The following is a 22,138-nucleotide window of genomic DNA, read 5'->3' as shown; positions in this document are numbered from 1 at the left end:
TACTTACTTCCTTGTCTTTCAGTGCATCTCATCTCCGAGATTATAAGGGCAAAAATTATATCTCTTACTTTTATATCCTCTACAGCTTCTGGGAAAATGATAGCCTTTCCATAAGTGTTTAAAATAAGTAAATACTTGTCATTAAAGCTAGAATCGTGAATTTGACATAGTGAAAATGAACTGAATCAAGTTTAGTAACTTCTTTAATAGCATGTCGATTCTTTAAAATAAAAAAATAGAAAGTTATTGCAAAAGAAACGTAAAAATTATATAATAAATTTGTTTTATGATTTTGATTTTATTTTGGTATATTTTAATATACAGAATTTTAAATGGTATTTCTGGTTAATGATGGCAGAATACCAGCATCTCTGTTCTCTCTTCTCTAAACCAACTGAAAATACTGAAAGTGAGAAACGGAAAAGACAATCTTTGATAACTATCAAAACCTTGTAATGAGAATTACTGCTATTAAGTGCAGTGAAAATTGAACAAGGGCAAGAGAAGATGCCAGGAGAGGATGATTTCCTCTATAGAACTCAGGCAAAGTGAGGGCAGCAGCTTTCTTCCAAGTAGGTGACTTACCATGGGGACAAAACGAATAACTCCATACGGGAAACGAATAACTCCATACGGGGTTGGTATGTACATTGGGCTCCCTGAGTGGCAAGAGAGGTGGGGTTGAATTACAGACTGTACAGTTATACTATTTTTGCAAGTTTAGAGTGGAGGAGAAACTGGCAGCAGGCAGCCTTACAGCTGCTGGTCTTGGTCTCCTGAAGTTAAGTAAAGTCTAAATTACCAGCCCCTAAAAATCTACGTCATGGGCCCCTGTGAGTTGGAGAAACTAGTCCAGCATTGAGTCACGCCTCAAGGGAGGAATGGATAAATGATAAGACACAGAAAGAGATAAGAGTGAATTGATGGATTCAGGGTACAAAATGAAAGAGAAAAATACAGTCATTATAGAAATGAAGGTCACTTTCAAAGCAGCAAATATACCCGGCTAGTTGGTGATACTGGAGGTAAACTTAAGAAATTTGAGCAATCCAAAATGGAAAAAGTAAACATTTATGAGGGAGGGAGGGAGGGAGGGAGGGAGAGAGAGAGAGAGACATGAATACAGTAAATCTAGCTTACCAGTAATTGACATCCCTGAAGAAGACAATACAATAAATGAAGCAGAAAAAAATTTTCAGGACATTAAGGAAGAGTTTCCCACAATAAAAGAAGGCTTGAAATTCTAGCATGGTTTTTAGTCTTTAACTATAAAACCTTTTATTGTTACGTCAAAATAGAAAAAAATAATCAAGCCTCCTATAAAATAAAGAGGCTGGCGTCAGGCATTTCCATTCTGGAAGACATGGAAAAAAATATACAAAGTCGGTAGACCCCCTAAAAAATAAGGAAATATTAAGACCCAAGGACTTTATGACCAGGCAAGCTATAGTTTAAGCATAATATCGGTTTTCATAGATTTCCAAACAGGAAAACCATGGCTTAGCTCCCATAAGTCAGCCTTGGCGGGGGTGGGGGGGGGGTGGGGAGTTAGAGAAGGGAGGTGACTATATTATAAACTGTTGAATCAAGAGATGAGTTGAAAATGAAATTAAAAGGATTAGTGATTAGCATTGAATAAATTTAAATGTAGAACTAACATTAAAATGTTACAAACTATGTCAATGTGGAAATAATAACATGAGGAAAAAATACTGAGTTGAGGTTGGGTAGGTACAAAAAAGAAAATTTTTCTCATTGTTCCTAACATGAAATCAATCATGATAATGCTAAGTATACTAATTTTCTTAGTATGCAGTAAAGCAATGTTATCTAAAGGACACAGACTATACATCTTCCAAGAAAACAGGCTATATGATGAAATATTTAATGAAAAGATAAACTTGAAAGCTAAATAAGCAATGGAAAAAAATAAGATGATAAAGTTAAGATGGAATATTTGCCATATAAATAATATAAAATTATAAATTAGATAAACTCATTTATTGAAAGAAAATGACACTCAGATTTGAGCAGAATGTCAACCCCATTAAGAGATGCTATCTAAAAAGGGACCAACAAATATTTGAGGCTTTGCAGTTATAAAATCTCTGTTGCAACTACTCAGCTCCACTGTTAAAGCATGAAATTAGCCATAGACATGTCCTGTAAGCCAGAGTTTTCTGACCCATGATTTGAAACAGTGACTTGAGTAAAAGGATGGGCAAAGACTTAATAGGCAACTTCAAACCAAAGAAATGTCAATCCAGATATTTGTGTCAGACTCAGTTGACTTCCAGACAAAAACCGTCAATTGAGTTTCATTTTCTAATCATAAAGGGTAATAGTCTAGTGGTTATTGAATCTCATAGGTCAAATAATACAACTTTAAAATTTATAAAACAAAAAATTTAAGGAGAAACAGACAAATCAGATTATACTAGGGGATTTTGATTGATTTCTTTCAGTTCTTGATAGAGCAACCAGACAAAATAAGTAATAACATAGAGGATGTTAATAGCTTGATATATGATATAACGAACGACATACCCTGGATACAATGAGTACTCTTTTTCAAGAACAACAATTAGGCTCCAAGAAAATCTCAGTCAAATCCAAAAAGCAGAGATATATGCAGATTATGCTCCTTATTAACTAGGACTAAAAGGAAAGCATAAAACTCTACTATCTGAAAAAAATTAAATAACTCTTGGGTCAAAGGAGAAATTAAAAAATCAATTTCAATTCAACTAGAAAGTACTGATAATCAAATGTCTGTGTATTTGTACCTATGGGATATTGCTAAAGCATCACTCAGAGGAAAATTCATAGATGTAACTAAATCACTAAGCAAAAAAAAAGTGAAAATAAAAGAATTCAGCTTAAGAAGTTACAAAAATAAAATCAATGGGAAGAAGGCAGAAAGAATTATCAAGGGTAAAAGCACAAATTGATGAATTAGAAAACAAAAAATATGAAACAGATAAACCTCTATTGATTGAACCTATCGTGAACAAAGGGAAAAAGCACAAATATCACGTATGAGTATGAATGCACACAATATGAGAGTGAATCATATATATTTAGGAAATTAAATATAAGAAGTCACATTGCTAAATTTTAAGTACATAAATTTGAAAACTTGATCCACTGCACAAAAAGCACTAAGCCGGCAGTCTTCTAAGGAATGTTATGACTGCAATGCTTTTTGACTTGTTCAAGAATGTAGAAAAAGAGAAAGATTTTCTAAATTATTTTTTGAAGTATATTGATACCAAATTCTTACAAAGCAAACACACAAAATAATAGACCATCCTCAAAATACAAACATCTTAAATATTATCAAGTATAACTCAGCAAGACATTAAAAGAATGTGTTAAAAGAATAATGACCACGTTGCTTTCATCCCAGTACTATAAGAGTTCAGTTAAAAGGATTAGTGATTAACACTGAATAAATTTAAATGTAGAACTAACATTAAAATGATACAAACTACTCGAATGTCAATACCTAAACACGATATTTTAAAAAGCACAAAAGAGAAAAATGACCATCTTCCCAGAAGCTGAAAAAGAATTTGATACAATTAAATATCAATTCTGAGTTGTTGTTTTTTTAAAGAAACAAATCTTAATGAATTAGGAATTACTTGATACTTCCTTAACATAACAGAAAATGTATCATGATAAAAATCAGCATTATTCCTCCCATTAACTTAAAGCCGTCTCAGTCATTTAAAGTTAGGAGTAATAGTGGTCATCATTATTATTAACATTGTTCCAACAGTTTTGGCCAATTCGAAAAAAATTGTGTAAGGTTGGGAAAAAGGGGAAATCAATCTTGACAGATATGATTACATACCTAGAATATGTCAGAGTAAAAAGTAAACATTGCCCTTCATATCCTTCCACCCCTGGCCTCAGACTTCTATGATTTATAAAATGTTAATAGGTATTTACATAGGCTGATTTTTTTTTCCATAATGACAATCAAATTGATTCTGTAAATTACTTTTTTCACTTACAGAAATCCAGTATATTTTTTCCCCCTGAAGTTCATTTAGATTTACTTGAACTAATTCATACAAGATTTATGTTTGCCAGGTGGATGAGCAGGCCAAAGAGAGTGTAAAAATGAAACAGCACAGGTTTGCTTTGAAGTATTTCCTGTCCTGAATGTTCAGACCTTCAGGGCAGCTACATTTAGATCTTTAGTTCAATTTTTCTTCCTTCCACCTTAATAAAGTGAAAAGGAAACGGTCTTATTTTTGTTTTACATTTGTGTATGATTAGGTTTACTCAGTAATGACTGATTTTTATTAACTAAGCTAATATTTTAGGTTTTTGTTTTTTTCCTACCTGAAATGATTCTCAAGGGTACTACAAATTCTTTATCATCGGTAGATAGAATGTAGTAATAATAAGAATTAACATTTATAAAAATAAACTCCCATTTGTCTAGTGCTTAATGTACACAAGGCAGGGTACTTAATATGTTGTATACTTTGTATCATTTGATCCTTACAGCAACCTGTTGATAATATAGCTACTGTTATTATCCCTATTTTACAGATGAGAAAATTGAGGTTAAATGATTTGTTCAAGGTAGTACACACTGTAAGTGGCAGATTTTGGACTTGAGCAAACATGTCTTCTGATTCCTCAAGCATTTATGTATCTTGTCATTCACTGGCATAAAGAATTTCTAATGAGTTTTGTAAAGGAGAGAGTATTTCTTGAGTTTTTCTGTAGCTGGTATCTCAGCTGTTCCATTAGCTATGTGGGTGACTTTCGGAGTGTGGAGAAAAAAGTGGGTGAGACCACATCAGCTCACTAGTATGCTGACTTGACAAATTAGTCTATTTTCTTTCATTGTAGACTATGATTTTATGATATATAAATGCTATTGCTGGGCCTTTTGTGTTTGGAGAGGTAGTGAGTATTGTGTGACTTCTTCCTCCCATTTGCTTATTATACCTTCAAAGATTCATACGTCATGATTATTATTCTCCTTAGTGTAATTGAAAGTGCCATGTGGTACAGAGCACTGAACTGAATGGTGGAAGTATGGTCGGGTGACTAGTCTTTGGGCTCAAAATGTTTATAGTTTGGATGGGATAAGTGCGGGGAAAGATTAGAAGGGAAAATGACTTTTTTAAAAAAACGAATTTGTTCTTTTTTTGTATTTCATAGAAATATTTGTTACAAATTGCCAAATATTTGCCAACATGTCAAAAATGTTGACTTTCTGAGGGACGTTTTAGGTCTTTAGAATTCATTCCATTGGCATTATAAAGAGGTTTGGGTTCTGAAAATAGGCATAGTCTGCAACCACCAGTAATGAAATAAAAAGGCCTGCTTACCCTATGACCTTTGTTTGGTTGGAAGACCCCTAACGGCTTTGAGGTATTTCCAAAACTTAAACAGAGTCAAAGTTATGTAGTTCAATTTGGAGGGGTAAGATAACTTAGTATTTTATGATGCCTCTTATGATTTGAATTCAGTATTAGGATTTTGGATTACAAGAAGGGTGATATCCCAATATTTGACTTCCCAAGTGAGCCATCTTTGCTTATTTCTGTTTGTTAACTAGGCCTTTTGATATTTTTGTAGATAATCTGCTTCGTCTTGATTCTGCAGCATTCCACACTCTGGTATCCTTGGGGGTCTCTTAACAGTGCTATGGTGCAGAAGATTTAAAATCAGGTATGGCTGTGGGGCCACAAGTCCCTCAGTGAAATTCTTAACTTCAATCTGCCTTACCACTCTCTGATTTATCATTTGGGTTTCTTTTTTTATGTGTGTGTGGTGGTCTTTTTAGCTGATGTTCACAAGGAATAGAGTCACGTGATGTATGAAGGGAAACATATACACTTCTCTGAGGTTGACAATAAGCCCTTGTGCTCATATAGCCCCAAACTGTGCAAGCAGCGGCGACTCAACGGCTACGCTTTCTGTATCAGACACGTTCTGGAGGACAAGACTGCCCCCTTCAAGCAATGTGAATATGTGGCCAAGTATAACAGCCAACGCTGCACCAACCCCATCCCCAAATCAGAGGATCGTAGGTAAGAGTTAAGAATGGAACTCAATCTTTGATTTAAGTAGTAGGCTTGGATTTTTTTCTTCTTTTCATACAGTGAATTTAAATGTTGCGTTCTGGGAGTAATCCTAAGTAAACTCTGGAATGCTTCTAAAGATGAGAGATGGCAATTTTTTTAAAACGGAGTAGTAAATTTGGGGAAGTATTTGAAAAGTATCTTAGAGTGTTTCCTTTTTTTAATTGATTTAATGGACTTTCTAGGATTATGAAAAAATTTCTTTTTCCCTTGAAATTGTTGCTTGAAGTCTTGGTACTGACATGTTTGGTTTGCAGCCTTATAAAGTGTTTCTGACTTATCTTCTTAGTTTTGTCATTTGCCTAAATGAAAAAAATTGTAGGAACTACTTAGGTGTTATAATTAATGATAATAAGTTTGGAATTTTTAAATCTGTGCTTGAAAGGTAGCAAAGGGTATGTACTTATTGAAAAAGAATTATACAAAAGAATGATTACTTGAATCATTCAGAAGATTTACTTCCTATCAGACTTGTAAGCAGTGTTTGGCATTGTTTTTAAAACCTTGCCTCTTTTGGTTAAAAAGAGTCCATGTAGAGTATGTTTACTATAAATTAAAAACTGTAATTTCAGAGTAAGGGTAGGCTTTATCACTAGAATTGTGAATTTTTGCTTTGCTGAATTAAATAAAACAGGGTGGTGTTTTTAAAGAAGTCTTGTGCATGTTATTCAGCTTTCATATTCTTAGAAAAATTCACGTTATGTTTCACATACAATCTCTTTTCCACGTCTCTTTTTCTTGAGTTCTCCAGAACCCATGTTGAACATTGTAGGGTATTACAGAGAGACACGTGCTTATTTTACAAAAAATTTCAAATATTTGTTATCTTTAGGTAGAAAATTTGAATTTTTTTTTACTTCTACCTTTAATTTAAAAAATATATGCCGCCTTCAATTCATCCTTGTTCCTATGCATAAGCAAATGTCACCTCCATAAATTGGTTGAGAATGAATCATGTATTTTATCTGTCATGGTGAGCAATTTTTACACTTTTAGGGTGAAATACATAATTTGTGTTGATAGAGGTCTCACCAAAATGAGTATAGTATAATGTGGTGATTTGGGAATACTCTTAGAATTTCTTATAAGCCCTTAAGGCTTCAAATTACAATACCTGAAGGTTAGAAACAGCTGCTTAGTGAGGCAAGGAATAAAATTTTAATCTCAGGTGAGAAAGGGACCACTGTATTAGGCTAAGCTTATCTGTCCAGTTGGTTTTAGCAGACTGAAAATGATAATTTCTTACCCCTACCCTTTTTAAACTTGAAGAATGGATGAACTTGGATTAATTTTTTTTTACATTAAGCTCCACTGTAAACACATCTCTAATATTGTTTTAAATTCATTTTATCACAGTTGCAATTGTCAACCTTGGATATTTTTCATTTCAGATAAAGCAAGTATTGTGAACAAGAAGTAAAGTGAGAGTCATTCTGAATTTGTCTAAAATATTAATTCTGTGAAGCATGTCTTCACTTTTATAGTCTAGGCAATTTCCTTTTTAAAACAAGATAAAAAAGGAAAGGACTTTTTATTGCTGTGTCAAGAGAAGCTATATATAATAAGTACTAGGTTACATATATTTTTCAAAATTGGTCCGAGACTGAATGCAAATGATATTAATACTTTTATTGTTGTAGAGTTGTTTGAAAATAGATTAAAATAGGCATTAGCAGAAGGTAATATATTACCTCAAGAAATCCAGATTGAATTCATGTAATAATATGTCTAAACCTATGTATAAATATTGAGTTGTAACTATAGTACATGACATACTGTAGAAAAGATTAACATTCTTTTGAAAATATGCTTTCATTATTGTTAATGCAGCTACTCTTTGGACACTTAAGGATTTGAGGTGGCTTATGTTTTGTTTTAGGAAAAAAAATTTCCAAGGACCTTTAATTGACAAAATTATCTGGATGGTGGTCAGCTAGAGGAAGCTTCTTAATATCTGGTGTCTAGCTTATCTGGTTTGTATTATAAATGCTAACTTATGGTCTACCGTTCTGAAATAGAATAGTGTTATGTTGAGTAGAAGTACTGGTATACTTAAAAAGTAAAGTTCATTTGCTGATATACTTGTACAGTGGGAAGCTAAGGCTCATTACTGTAGCCTTTGTTTCTCAGAGATAAGAGGTTATATCAAGTTGGTTATTTTATGTAATATTTTAAATTTAAGTTTGCTATAATTTTATGTATAATTTTAGTAGTACATATGTATTTAACAAGGAATTTTCTTGTTATCTGTATGTTTATTTTTTAAAGCAGTTTAAGATATAATTCACATTCCATACAATTCACCCATTTGAAGTGTACAAGTCAGTTTTTTTTTTTAGTATATTCACAGGGTTGTGCAATTATCACAGCCTAATTTTACAACATTTTCATCCCCGCCAAAAGAGCCCTATAGCAGTTACTGCCCTGGATAGTCATTCTTTCAGACTAGAAATTCCTGTTTGCATACTTATTTTAAATGCTGTTCATAACTAAGTAAGCTTTTTAAACTCCAGTTGTGAAGAACTGCCCCTTTTAGCAGAGGCAAGGTTTTTAAGAGTTCAGACTCTGTGTTGTGACAGCGCTGCCAGAGTGGCTGGCGTGAGTTGAGGGTGAGGTTGCAGGAGGACTGTACGTGCGTTCAGGCAGCCTCTGCCCTCTTACGTAAGGAAGCACACAGTAGCCTCACTTACCGCTTCAGGCTGCCCACATGTACATGAGCAGGAAGTCTGCTTTCTAATTTAAAGAAAATACCCCATCTCATTTCCCCCCACTACAAAAACTCATCCTTTTATTAATTTGAGAATGAGTTGAAAACAACAAAAACCATTTACTCTTTTTTGGGAAGCTTCTTGGTCAGTAGTAGTTATCCCTGAAGCCCTTTCTCTTGTTCGCCACAGCTTTATGACTCTATTCTGTTTAAGGTGTATGTGGGACTTGGCTCACACCTGTTAGGTGTGTACACACACATACCACACACACACACACACACACACACACACACGCGGCGCCGAATAGGTTCTCTTTACTGTCCAGAAAGCTTTTTCCTTAATAGTCGTATTGAAAATTAAAGCGTGCCTCTGATAGATTTACCGTTTTCCTAAAAATAAGACCTAGCCGGACAATCAGCTCTAATGCGTCTTTTGGAGCAAAAATTAATATAAGACCCAGTCTTATGTTATATTATATTATATTATATTATATTATATTATATTATATTATATTATATATTATTATATTCTATAAGAACCGGTCTTACTGTAAAATAAGACTGGGTCTTATATTAATTTTTGCTCCAAAAGACGCATTAGAGCTGATTGTCTGACTAGGTCTTATTTTCGGGGAAACGTGGTATTTCTACGACAAACCAATAAAACAATGTTTCCCGATTATTTGGTGTATCTGTATTTTAACAATTAGTAAAAAAAAAATTTCGCTGCAGCTCAGTTTGATGATTAGCATTAATTATTTACGTTATTGCCTTTTTCCTAAACTGTGTTCTGTGGAGCTACCACAGTTGTGCTGCAAGAAAAATATGTGCCATTTTCAAATAAGTTTGGGAAATACTGCCGCATGGGTACATTTCCACCTGGAAACATAATGCACTTTATCATACGCAAATGCTCTGAGTAGTTGTTCAGCAGAAACAAATAACGAAATCGTTATCCTGTTTAAACCATCATTTCCCAAACTTATGTAAGCATGGAACAGTGTTTCCAGGGCGTGCTGGTTAACACACTGTGGGACTGACTGCATGAGGAATACCAGTTTGAAAAAACACTGCTTTTCTGCTGGTTAAAAACTTCCATAGGTTTTAAGTGTGGTTATATAACATGCATTCTACTTTCCTATTATGTAGAAGGGTTCTAGCCTTTCATAGCAGTTTTGAAATAGCATTTACATTACAAAGGTAACCTGCCCATTATTGAAGGCTTTGTGAGCTTTGATTTTTAGAACAGGTCTTAGCTCTGTCATTTTCCAGATGGATGATTTTAGGCAAGTTATTTAACTTCTATAAAGTTTAGTTTCCTTATCTGTATAAAGGGCATCATTTTAGTGCCTACTGCAGGTAGAAACTAGAGGAGATGGTCCATGACGTCCTTATATCTGGCTATTGAGGAACCCATTTCATCTATAATCCTACTGACTAGTTTTATTGCTTTACTTTCTCCTTCCTTTCTATTCTTATTCCTTCCCTCTTTCCTCCCTGCATTCCTTCCTCCCTGTAGAACATACAGTGGGCACTTGATATTCTTAAGGGTTATGTCATAAGATCTTTGTGAATCTCCAAATACTTGAATGGCATTGAAACATATATTTTTTTTCAATAAGAGAATTTTAAGTGACTCTTGATGAGTTAGTTACCTTGTTTGCTATGAATAGAGACTAACAAAGCAGTATGAAAAGCAATAGCTGGGCGGTTATCCAGGGCCACTCACTATTTCAATGACTTGGTTCTGTCTGACAACCTCTGCACATGTGCAGTTCACATATTCGCTTTAGCAAAGTTGCATGGACTTTGAGGATTGCTTGCGAGTAGTGCAAGTTGCATATATTAAATCCATGCACACCGAGAGTTACGCCTTTCTAACACAGGAGGATTCCTGTTTTATTATATGTCGTTTTATATCCTGCTTTTCCTAATATGTATCATGAGCATTTCCCATGTATATGTGTTTTTAAAGGTACTGCAACAGCCACTTGCAGGTACTTGGCTTTATCCCGAAAAAAGAGAGGAAGAAAAAGAATGATCCTATAGATGAGGTGAAGGTCAGGCACCAGATGGATGCCATGGCCTTCAGCCTGACGGTGCCCACTTTGGCCTTGAAGATGCCCAACGGACTGGATGGAATGTCCCTCTCTCCACCGGGGGCCAGGGTCCCTCTCCACTACCTGGAAACTGAGTTGGAAGACCCCTTTGCTTTCAACGAGGAAGATGATGACCTGAAGAAAGGAGCCACTGTGAGAAAGAAGTTGCAGAGCAAGTTGGCCCAGAATCGGCAGCGCCAGAGAGAGACCGAGATTTTAAAAGTTCGGCAAGAGCACTTTAGTCCCCCTCCTGCACCTTCACAGCAGCCGCCCCCGCAGCAGCACTCCCACCTGTCACCTTTGTCCACTTCTTTAAAACCTTCCGCGCCACCACCGCAGGGTTTAGTCTGCAAGTCACCTCCACCTCAGAACACCAGCCTACCAATGCAGGGAGTGGCCCCCACCACACACACTATAGCACAAGCCAGGCAGCTGTCTCACAAGAGGCCTCTGCCCCTCCTGCCAGCCAGTAGGGCTCCTGTCGCCGCCCCGCCCAGGACTGACCGGGTCCTTATGAAAGCCACAGCCTTCTCTCCACACTTCTCTTGTATAAGTCGGCTGCAGAGACTGGTGAAACTGTGCACCCAGAAACATCAGTTGGACACTGATCTGTTTCCCCATTTAGGTGAGTTAATATCTATTTTGCCTTATCATGTGTGCAGAATACAACAAAATGTGGCCTTTTGCACGAGGCTTTCTTTTAATAGCTTCCCCATAGGCGGTGGGGTAGAAGAGCCACTTGCACAGTATTCCAGTGAGAAAGCCTGTATGTTGGTAGAGCACCTTAGAGTAAATTGCTGCTGGAGAGGATAATAATCGGTGAACACAATGCAGAAGTTAGAATTCAAGTCCTAGCCTCTAGTAGTAGTAGGAGGAGGAGGAGGAGGAGGAAGAGTAGTAATAACAGCAGCAGCCGTATCAAAAGGTAGTTGTGTTTGGTTGTACGCCTCTGAGCTCAGTTGCCTGTCGGTCTTAAGTTCTCTACATGTCTTATCGTAGGACTTTGGAATAATGATAGCATTGTTAACATCTGCCAACAGTTGTGTGTTTTTTTTTTTTAAAAACAGGTCTTTGAAAAAAAATTCCCAAAGCATTACCTGTTCATGACTTAAAAGTGAAACAATATAGATAGGACCTGAATATAGTTCATGTCTTTCCTTTGTTGCTTCTGAGTTTTCTTTCTTGCTCAAGAAAATCTCTTGGATCCCAAGTTTATACAGATACTATACATTGTATATTAAGAATTTGATTGTTTTGTTTTTGATCATTTAAACTTTTCACTCATTTGGAATTTATTCTTGAATGTGGTATGAGCTGTGAGTCTGACTTTAGGAAAAATTATTTATATGACATGACAATAGAAAAATGAGAAAGGGATGGGAACAGAGGAAGGAGAAGTCTAGTCAATAAACAAATGAAACCCTCAATCCTCAGGCAGGGAAATGCAAATTAAAATAACAATGAATTATCATCAGGTTAGCAAAAATTACATCCAGTGTTGATGCGGCTATGGGATACATTGCTGGTATCTGTTAATTAAAAGTGTATGTATAGCTAGCATACTCACCTTTGGGACTCTCCTGTGGATAAAAATAATCAGAGTGTAAAGATATGTGTTCAAGGATGTTTATTACAGCATTGCTTGTAATATTAAAAATCTGTAAACAATTTTTATAACCAATAGGAAACCATGAGTAAATTATTGTACATATATGTTTTATGAAGTATTATGCAGCTACTAAAAAGAAATGAATGAAATCTATCTTTTACCTGGTTGTACCCATGATATGTTAACTAGTAGAAAATGATCAAGAGGTATTATATGATCTTATTTTTGTAAAAATAAACTCAATAAACAAGGGACATCAGTATATCTATTGATCAAGTATATGATAGATGTTTGCCTGTTAGGTCTGAGCATAGGTAAAGCGCGAGTGAATATGCATGACTAGGCCGTTAACGTTGGCTGTCACACAGGGATGGACTTGGACAGGATGTATTTTTAAGGAGATGGGAGTGGTAACTCTTCTTATATAGCTTTACATTGTTTCACCTTTTATTAAACCATGTATGACTTTGGTAATTAAAAAAATGAATAAAATTTTTAAAATATAGATAAATAAAAATAATAGATTAAAACACCTCAAACCTTATCAATACATATTTGTTAATACCTTGGTATATTCTTACAGATATATAAAAGTGGGTTCCTTCCATACATACAGTTGTGTAGCCTGTTTTAAAATTTTTCCTAATGTATTATCAATTAGTAATTTTTCATACACAGCATAATTTGTTGTGTATGAAAACATAACACCTGAATACTTTCTCTAATTTAAGTCTTTTCCAGTTTATATCATTGTAAAGTATTGTAGCTGTATAGCCTTACAGTAAAATAATTACTGTCACATCTTTAATTTTTCCTTCAAATAGGTTCCTAGAAGCAGAAATTCTGATTCCAAGCTTACCATTTTTTAAAATGGTTTTTGATGTTTGTGAGTTTACCCTTTTCTCAGCAGTGTATGAGAATGACAGGTTTTCTACATCTTTACAGCCCTGGATATTTGCATACCTTAGATCTGAGTGTTTCTTATATTTATATTTTTGGCCTTAGAATCCTTTTACAGTCTTAAAAAGTACTGAGGACACCATAGTGTGTATGTAAATTATATCTATTGACTACTGAATTGGGAATTAAAACTGAGAAATTTTAAAAATGCTAACTCATTTAAAATGAAAACAAACTCACTACATGTTAACATGTTCTTTTTATGAAAAATAACTTTTCCAGAATAAAAATAAATATAATGTAATATTACAAATGCATTCTTTTACTTTACTTTATAAATCTTAATGTCGGATTTACTAGAAGACTGCTAGATTCACCTATTTGCTTCTGTAGTTGATCTGTCGATCTGTTGTGATACATGGTTTGGGTTAGTAGATGAAAATACGGTCTTACACATTTGTAGCTGGAGAAGGGAGGAATATTTTAATAGTTTTGTTTTCAAATAAGTGTCGACATTCTTATTTGATTCTACACCAAACCTTGACAAGTGGTAGTTTCTTGAAGATTAGTTACAATGTGGATTCTGAAACCGTATCGGGGAATCTTGCATACTGGTACATTAAAATCCATTGATCTACCTTGTACTTTGAATGGATCTTTTACCCATGCAAGGTTTTGTAACATCATGTGTTGATCATTTGGTGAAAATACTGATTTACTGAGTTTTACAGATGTTCCAAATGTTGACATATTTCATTATATAAATTTCATTATATAAAATACGTCAACATTTGGAACATCTGTACATATTTCATTATGTAAAATTTAAAAATTATATTCATTAGTTATTACCACCAATCTCATCAGAAACATCTATTAGGAAGTTTCAGTGATGAATTCAAGTTTTCAAAAAAATTGAGCTTTCAAGTAAAACTTTGAATTTTATTATTGGTAACAAGCACTATCCATTGTGTACCTTGAAGAGATGGTTTTACTGTGGTCATTTTAGAAAAAAATGACTGCCAAATATCTAAGTCTTACTAACCATAGATTGTTAGTAATTCTTTCAGATAAAAATGGTATTGAATGAAAAAAAAAAGCAGCTAGGTTAGGTCACAATTAAAAGTCACGCAAGTACTTTTCCCCAAGACAACCATCATACAGCAGAGGTGCTTTATATACTTCACATTTAGTCACACAAAATACTATAAAGACATGCTCAAGAACAATCTTTAATAAACAAGTGCTTTATCAAGGACCTTCTGGACACTTTTGTTTTTATTTCACTGCAAGTCATGGTGTGGAACATAGAATGACTACTAGTACAGTTGGGTGTCACTGCCTTGCTTCATGCTGAGGTGCCAGCAATTTTACCCGTCATGGTTTTTTTTTTAACCGTCAGTACAAATCTCAACACAGTGAAAAAGGCAAATAATGCCTTCTTAGTGTTGTTTTGAAGGTAGTATTGATTTAAGGAACTCCCTGAGAGGGTTCCTGGGACCTCTGGGGATCTGTGGACCATACTTTGAGTAAGAACTGCTATTTTGAATTAATAATGTAGTTTTGAATATTTGTTCATAGGCTATTTTGGATATTTGTATTTTCTATTTATTTTGCCTTTTCAATTTTTCACCCATTTTTAATGAAGTGTTCCTCTTTTATAGTGATTGGTAAGAGCTTTTTATACATATTTCATGTTTGTGGCAAAGCTTCTCCTTCCTCCCATTTGTTATTTGTTTTTAAATATCTGTTCTAATGATTTTAGAATTTAGAAGTTAAAAATTTTTATGTATTCTCTTTTTTAAGGATTTCTTCCTTTTGAATCAGGTGTTTTTTGTTTTTGTTTTTTTAACCCATGTTTGGACTCTCTTCATTCCAAGAGTATATAATTATATTCATTTTCCTTTAGTCCTTTTATTATTTACATTTTAGTCATCTATTTGGAACTCATTAGGCATTAGTTTTGAGACAGAGATCTAACTTTTTGCTCCCAAATATTTGCCTCTTATTCTACTGTAAGAATAAGTTTACCTCTACCATCTACAAGATTTTTATTTTTACTTTTGGAGGCTGATTTTTTTTTTTTTTTTTTTTTTTTAGCTTTTGCATGTTGTGTTGGGGGCTGATTTTCCATCATTTTGAACAGAACGAAAACACAGAAAAACTATCGTCTTTTTGTTTTTTAACTCAAACATATTAGGGGCCCAAGTTTTCAAAACAAAGGTTCTTTGGAGAATCAGAAATTGTAATGCACCATTATGACCAAGCATAGTCTGCATTCATATTCGCAAAGAGTACTTCAAGACAAACGCAGTTCTTGTAATTAGCTTTTGTACTCCTGTTTGGGCTGGTTATCTCAGTTCGTTACATTAAAACTAGTGATAATGAAGCCAAGATCAAAGGTTTGCTTTATTGGACAGTTAATTTCACAACAAGAGAAATACTTCCATTTTAGTTCTTATGACTTAGATCTTGACTTTTTCAGAGAAAGCTTAGTTGTCTTAGAAATTATTGTAACTTCTCCAGATAACTCATGTTCTAATTTTTAAAAGTGCCTTAAGTGTCACTTTGTGTTTGAAAGACCTCACCTTTCAACATTTTGAAGCTGATGCTGTTGTGATCACTTAATTGTTTTTCACTTAAAACAAAACAAAAAAACAAATTACTGTTTTAGTTGAAAGAAAGTAACTTACTTTTTAAGGTGACCTCACATTTTGGATAGTCATCTTGTAACTAGATTTGAGGTTTCTTGATGCCAATTGCAATGTGTTATTTAAGTGTTTATAATTTACATTTCAGTTAACTTTTTCTTAATTTCCCTGTTTGGCACATGTAAATCATTTAAAATATGGAAAAAATCTCTGAGGTCCTTTTTTTCTTTTTTAATTGGGGAATATTGGGGAACTGTGTTTCTCCAGGGCGCAGCCCAGCTCCAAGTCCAGTTGCCGTTTTCAATCTTTAGTTGCAGGGAGCTCAGCCCACCATCCCATGTGGTAATTGAACCCCTAACCTTGTTGTTAAGAGCTCGCACTCTAACCAACTGAGCCATCTGGCCGCCCTATGAGGTCCTTCCTGATATAACTGCATCTAAGTTATGTGTCAAGAAGGAAGACGTAGAATACTAGTTATCAAGGTCTCTAAGTTTCATACTGGTATGAGTATATGAAAGTTATGTAGTCCCTACACACTGTCATATTTTAGGCTATGCAACGTCAGTGTTTATCAAGACCGCTTTAAGATGTAAAGCTTTTGAAAAGGTAAAACCCTTCTGTAGGAAGCTAGCAATTATCCAATTAAAACTAATAGCATTTAACAAAATCAAGCATTGTTCATACTATATTTCTCTACTTCTCCCTTGAAACTTGTTTTTCAAAATTGAACACAAAATGTGGCAGATATTATTTAAAAGAATTACACGAAACTCCAAGCCACGTTAGAAATAGAATTGCCATCTTACTCTTCTCTCTTCTTGTGGAGGGAATGGCCCTGTCTAGTGGATAGAGTCCTTTCCTGTAGAGGTGTTGGGATAGGGGAATGGAGTATTTACCTTGGGCAGTTTACTCTAGGGTCCTTCTTTGTTGAAGTATATGATTCCATGGACCCCTTTTGATTTTGTTGTTGCCCAAACTGCTTTTCTCACTGTCATGAATATGTTTTATATTTTTCTGATATTGTAATGATGTTTTGATACTTAAGGAATTCTACCTTTTTTGGACTTGAATTTGCTTGTGTTGTTTCTATTCCATTAGTGAAGTGTTTGACAAAAGAAGTTCATCCTTGGAATATAGATAGCCCTTTCTGTTATAATGTCATCATTTCGGACCTGACTGCATGTGATTAATATCTTTGTTAGACATTCATTGTTCATTATTACTATTAATGACTTTGTTAGGGATAAAACTCATCAGGAGGCATTTGTTCACACTATGAATGTACTTGCTGTAGATGTTGGGTTACGTATTTTAGGTGGCTTTTTATTGAAATTTTAAATAGAAGTAAAATTTTCTAACTTGCAATATCCTCTCATCTGTCCCAGGGTTGGACTGGTCTGAAGAAAGCGGAGAGGAACTGGAGGACTCAGAGCAGGCCTCACCATACCAGGTTGCATGGTCCATCCGAGAAACCCTCAGATATGAAAGACACACGTAAGTCTTCCTTTTTGTTTTTTTTCTAAATTACTGTAGTAGATTGATTCCTATATATGCAAAAGTGTTTTTTTTTTTTTCATTATTGGATCTAGTTTTATTGTAAGGAGGTAAAATAGATTTCACTTGGGAAGAAATGTGCTATATTTTTTGAGGAAAGTTATTCTTAAGTTGCCTTGGTAAATTTATTTCTGTCTTTCCCCTTTATCACTGTAGGAAACAATTGAAATAGAATTTAGATTTGAAAGGGATCTTAGAGATGATTTGATCTCATTTCCTCACTTTACAGAAGAGGAAATCAAGGCCCAGAGAGGTTAAGGAACCTGCCCGTGGTCCCAGGGCTACATGGAGTCTCTCTGCCTGACTTCTCCATATCTTCTTTGGCCTAGCCCCACAGTAGCTGGAAATAGTGCTTTTTATTTCACCTCTAGCTTTGGCAAGATTGATCTATTCTGTAATATGTTAATGTGCTACATATTTCAAATACGCTAAAATGTTTTTCAAGATAATCTCATTAAAGGTTCTTAGTATCTACCTTACCAGAAAGCTGTAGATTAATGAACAGCCCCTGCAGTGAGAGTGAGGAAGCTAGTTTTCTTTCAGGGGACTGACTGCCTTGGCCTCACAGGAATTCACTTGGTGCAAGTTTGACAGTACTGAGGGAGATCTTTATCTGTGGGGGCAGAAGATAACTCAGAGAATCAGCTGATTATTTTTTTATTTTTTGAATGGATGCTCAGTGAGGTAGAGGGGAGACCAGATATCTGCCCCAGGCCGATACAGTATCATTGTATGGACATACATTATATAGGGTCTGGTTTTTAATTTATAGGCTTAAAAATGTGATTTGTGAGTACACCCAGAGGTGATTAGGCTAAGGGAACTGATTCATAAGAGACTACTTAGGTATTTCATATAAGTAGAATTATACAATAATTGTCCTTTTATGCCTGGCTTATTTCACTAAGTGTAACATTTTCAAGAGTCATTCATGTAGCACGTGTCTTATGATGTGTTTTTTTTGGTCTTTGTGGGGTCTATTACATTGATTTTCATATGTTGTATCCAGCTTGCATTCCTCGGATCAATCCTATTGGTCATGGTATATAATCCTTTTTTACATGCTTCTGGATTTGGTTTGTGTGTATTTTGTTGAAAAGTTTACATCTACATTCATAATGGATATCAGTCTGTAGTTTTCTTTCTTTGCGATGTCTTTGTTTAATTTTGGTATTGGGGTTATACTGGCCTGATAGAATGAATTGGGAAGTATTCCCTCATCATTTTTTCGAAGAATTTGTGATTGATTGGTGGTAATTCTTCTTTAAACATTTGGTGTAATTAACCAGTGAAGCCATCAGGTCAGGGGGCTTTTCTTTGTGGTAAGTTTTTGAGTACTAATTCAATCTCTTTACTAGTTAGAGGTTTATTGAGATTTTTCTGTTTTTTTCTTGAGTGCGATTCAGAAGCTTGTGTCTCTAAGGAACTTGTTCATTTCATCTTTATTATTTAATTTATTGGCATACAATTTTTGTAATAGTTCCTTATAATCTTTTTTCCCCTATAAGGTAGGTTAGTAATGTCCCCTCTTTCATTTCTAATTTTGGTAATATGAGTCGTCTCTTTCTTTTTGGTTAGTTGAGCTTTAAGGGTTGTCAATTTTGTTGATCATTTCAAAGAACCAGTTTTTGGTTTCATTGATTTTTCTTTATTATACTTTTTCTATTCTTTTTTCATTTATTTTTTCCCTAGTCTATTATTTCATTCCTTCTGCTTGTTTTGGGTTTAGTTTTCTCTTCCTTTAGTTTCTTAAGGTTGAATGTAGGTTATTGATTTGGTATCTTTATTTTTTTAAAAAAAGAAAGGGGATTTAGCTATACATCTCTCTCTAGTCTTCACTGTGAGATAATAGAAAAAATATATTGGTCTCTGTCCCGAGTTCCTGACACAGAGCTCCGGGAACCCTTGTAAATCGCTAAGTTATGAGAGCACAAAGAGCATCTCTTGTTCTTATGAGGTGACTCTAGGTGGGCTCCTAGATGGCTTCTGGCTGGGTGCTGGTCACCAGCAAGACCAAACCATAATTAGAAGCTTAGAGTTTTTAGCTCCACCCACAATCCTCCAGAGAGGGATGAGAAGATGGAAACGGAATTAACGATTGATCGATTGATCGTGCCTATGTGAGGAAGCTTCCATAAAATCCCAGGAGTGTGGGATTTGAGGAGCTTCTTGGTTGGTGAATTCATGGCGGTGCTGGGTGACTGGTGTACCCCTTCTTCCCACATACCTCGCTCAATGCATCTCTTCCATCTGGATGTTCATCTGTATCCCTTAATAAACTGATAAACATAAGTGTTTCCCTAAGTTCTGTGAGCTACTCTAGTATAAATTAATCGAACCTGAGGAGCAGGTCGTGTGAACCTCCTCTTTACCGCTAAATTGGACAAAAGTTGTGGGTAACCTGGGGACCTATTACTTGCGATTGGTGGCTGAAGTGGGGTGGGAGCAGTCTTGTGGGACAGAGCCCTTAATCTGTGGGATCTGAAGTCTGAAGCTATCTCCAGGTAGAGGGTGTCAGAACTGAGTTAAATTGTAGGACATCAACCTTATATTGCAGACAGTTGGTTGGTGTGGTCTGAGGAAAACCCTCCACACATTTGGTGACCAGAAAGGAAGTGTTTTGAGTCAGTAGTAAATGAAACTCACAGGAAAGAAAAAGCACTAAGGAAGAACTGGGTTTTCCTCTATTCAGGAAGGAAAAATCTGAGTTTTTCTTTTACATTCATCAATAAGTTATGGTATCTGTATTTCATTTTCACTTATCTCAAAATATTTTCTAATTTCCTTTGTGGTTTATATTTTGGCCAGTTGATCATTTAGGAGTGTGTTGTTTAACTGACATACGTTAATGAATTTCTCAACCTGCATATAGTTATTGATTTCTAATTTTCTCCTCGGTTGTCTTTAGAAACCTTCTAGGTTTAACTTTAGCTTTAACATTTAGTTCCATAACCCATCTCAAGTAAATTTTTATGTGTGGTGTTTTGGGGTCAAGGTTCATTCTTTTGTATATATGGATATTTAGTTGTTCTAGTACTATTTGTTGAAAATACATTTCATTTCCCATTCAAATGCTTTGATACCTTTGTCAAGAATTAACCATATAAATGTGAACCTATTTTTGAACTCTGTTCTGTCCCATTAATTAATTTTTAGGCTATTCTGACTCCCTGACTAGTTTTATAGTAAGTCTAGAAATTCGGTTGTTTGTATCCTACAACTTAGTTCTTTTTCATGATTATTTTGACTATCCTGGGTACTTCTCATTTCCACAGAAATCTTATAATCAAATTGTCATTTTCTGCAAACTAGCCTATTGTAATTTTGTTTTTTATTATAAATTCATTTGTGGAGAATTTATATTTTAGCAATAGTAAGTCATTCAATCCATGATTATGGGATAGATACTGCTCTAGTTAAGGTCTTCAAAATTTTTTCTCAGTAACGCTTAGTTTTTAGTATGTATGCCATGTACATATTTTATTAAATTTGTCCTGAAGTATTTTGTTTTTGATACTGTTGTAAACTGAATTGTTTTTGTAATTTTATCTTTCATTTGTTTGCTGCTTATATAGAACTAAAATTTGTTAGACTGATCTGCACTCATTAATATATACTTCAATTTTGATAAATTTACTTATTAGTTCTAGACTTTTTTGGTAAATTATGATTTTTTTTTTTTTTTGCAAATAATTATGTCATCCATGAATATAGACTGTTTTACTTCTTCCTGTCTTATGACTTTTATTGTTTTTTCTGGCCTTACTGCATTGGCTAAGACCTTCAGTAAAATATTAAATAGAAATAGTGGAGATGGGCATAATTGCCTTGTTTCCTTTCTATTGGGTAAAATGTCCACGGAATTTGGATTAAAATAATTTTTGTATGTAGGTATTACATTTATTTCCTTTTCAGATCTACTGATCGTTTCTGTTTGTCTTTTCTTGCTTTCTTACCTTTGTAAATCCATCCTTTAACATTTCATACATAACTATTTTATATTCAGTATCTCGTAATTGCAACCTTTGTAGTCCTTGTAAGTCCTTATTATTTTCTTCTTGTCATGTAAAGTGGTTTGCCTTCTCGTGTGCATGGCAATTTTGATTTTTTTTTAGGTCCTAGACTTATCCTAGAACTTTGGGTTGGGCTACTTCATCTTGTTGGAATGAGGTTTTATATCCGCTGTTAGTGCCTCTATCATCATGTGCCCTGAGTGCAGTCCATTCCCCCCGCCCTTTTGTTCCCTGCTTTTGACTTTAGCTTCAATTCTGATTTTTAAAAAAAGTTTGTTTGTTTGTTTGTTTGTTTGTTTGTTGACCAAGCGGTTTGGGGAAGAGATTCCCTCTACTTCTTTTGAGACCAAAAATGCGTCCATAAGTATGTCTTATCCTGTATGTAGTTGCTTTAGGTCCCCTGGAGTATCTAAATTGCCATATTGTCGCAAGTCTTTTATCCTGTTTTGTTTGTTTGTTTCAACTGTTATCTCTGTGAATAGCTCCCAA

General features: G+C 34.7%; 1 protein-coding gene across 8 annotated transcripts in view; it reads left to right on the top strand.

Moving 5' to 3' along the window:
* The window catches only part of INO80D (INO80 complex subunit D), a 60,858-nt gene that overhangs the window by 8,918 nt on the left and 29,802 nt on the right, over positions 1–22,138 (top strand). For 4 of the 8 annotated variants that reach the window (XM_019726893.2, XM_019726891.2, XM_074340825.1 and 1 more), the window contains exons 2-5: positions 5,611–5,703; positions 5,819–6,065; positions 10,799–11,547; positions 17,468–17,576. In XM_019726893.2, the coding sequence (XP_019582452.1) occupies positions 5,848–6,065; positions 10,799–11,547; positions 17,468–17,576 (1,076 nt within the window). In that variant the 5' untranslated portion in view covers positions 5,611–5,703; positions 5,819–5,847. Of the gene's footprint in view, positions 1–5,610; positions 5,704–5,818; positions 6,066–7,978; positions 8,090–10,798; positions 11,548–17,467; positions 17,577–22,138 lie in introns of those variants that run through there. The other 4 variants (XM_074340838.1, XM_074340848.1, XM_074340849.1 and 1 more) reach the window with 2 other exon arrangements.

Source organism: Rhinolophus sinicus, linkage group LG01 (genome assembly GCF_036562045.2).
Source record: "Rhinolophus sinicus isolate RSC01 linkage group LG01, ASM3656204v1, whole genome shotgun sequence".
Classification (NCBI taxonomy): domain Eukaryota; kingdom Metazoa; phylum Chordata; class Mammalia; order Chiroptera; family Rhinolophidae; genus Rhinolophus; species Rhinolophus sinicus.
The sequence above is the reverse complement of the archived record's forward strand: the minus strand, read 5'-3'. Positions and strand labels throughout refer to the sequence as shown.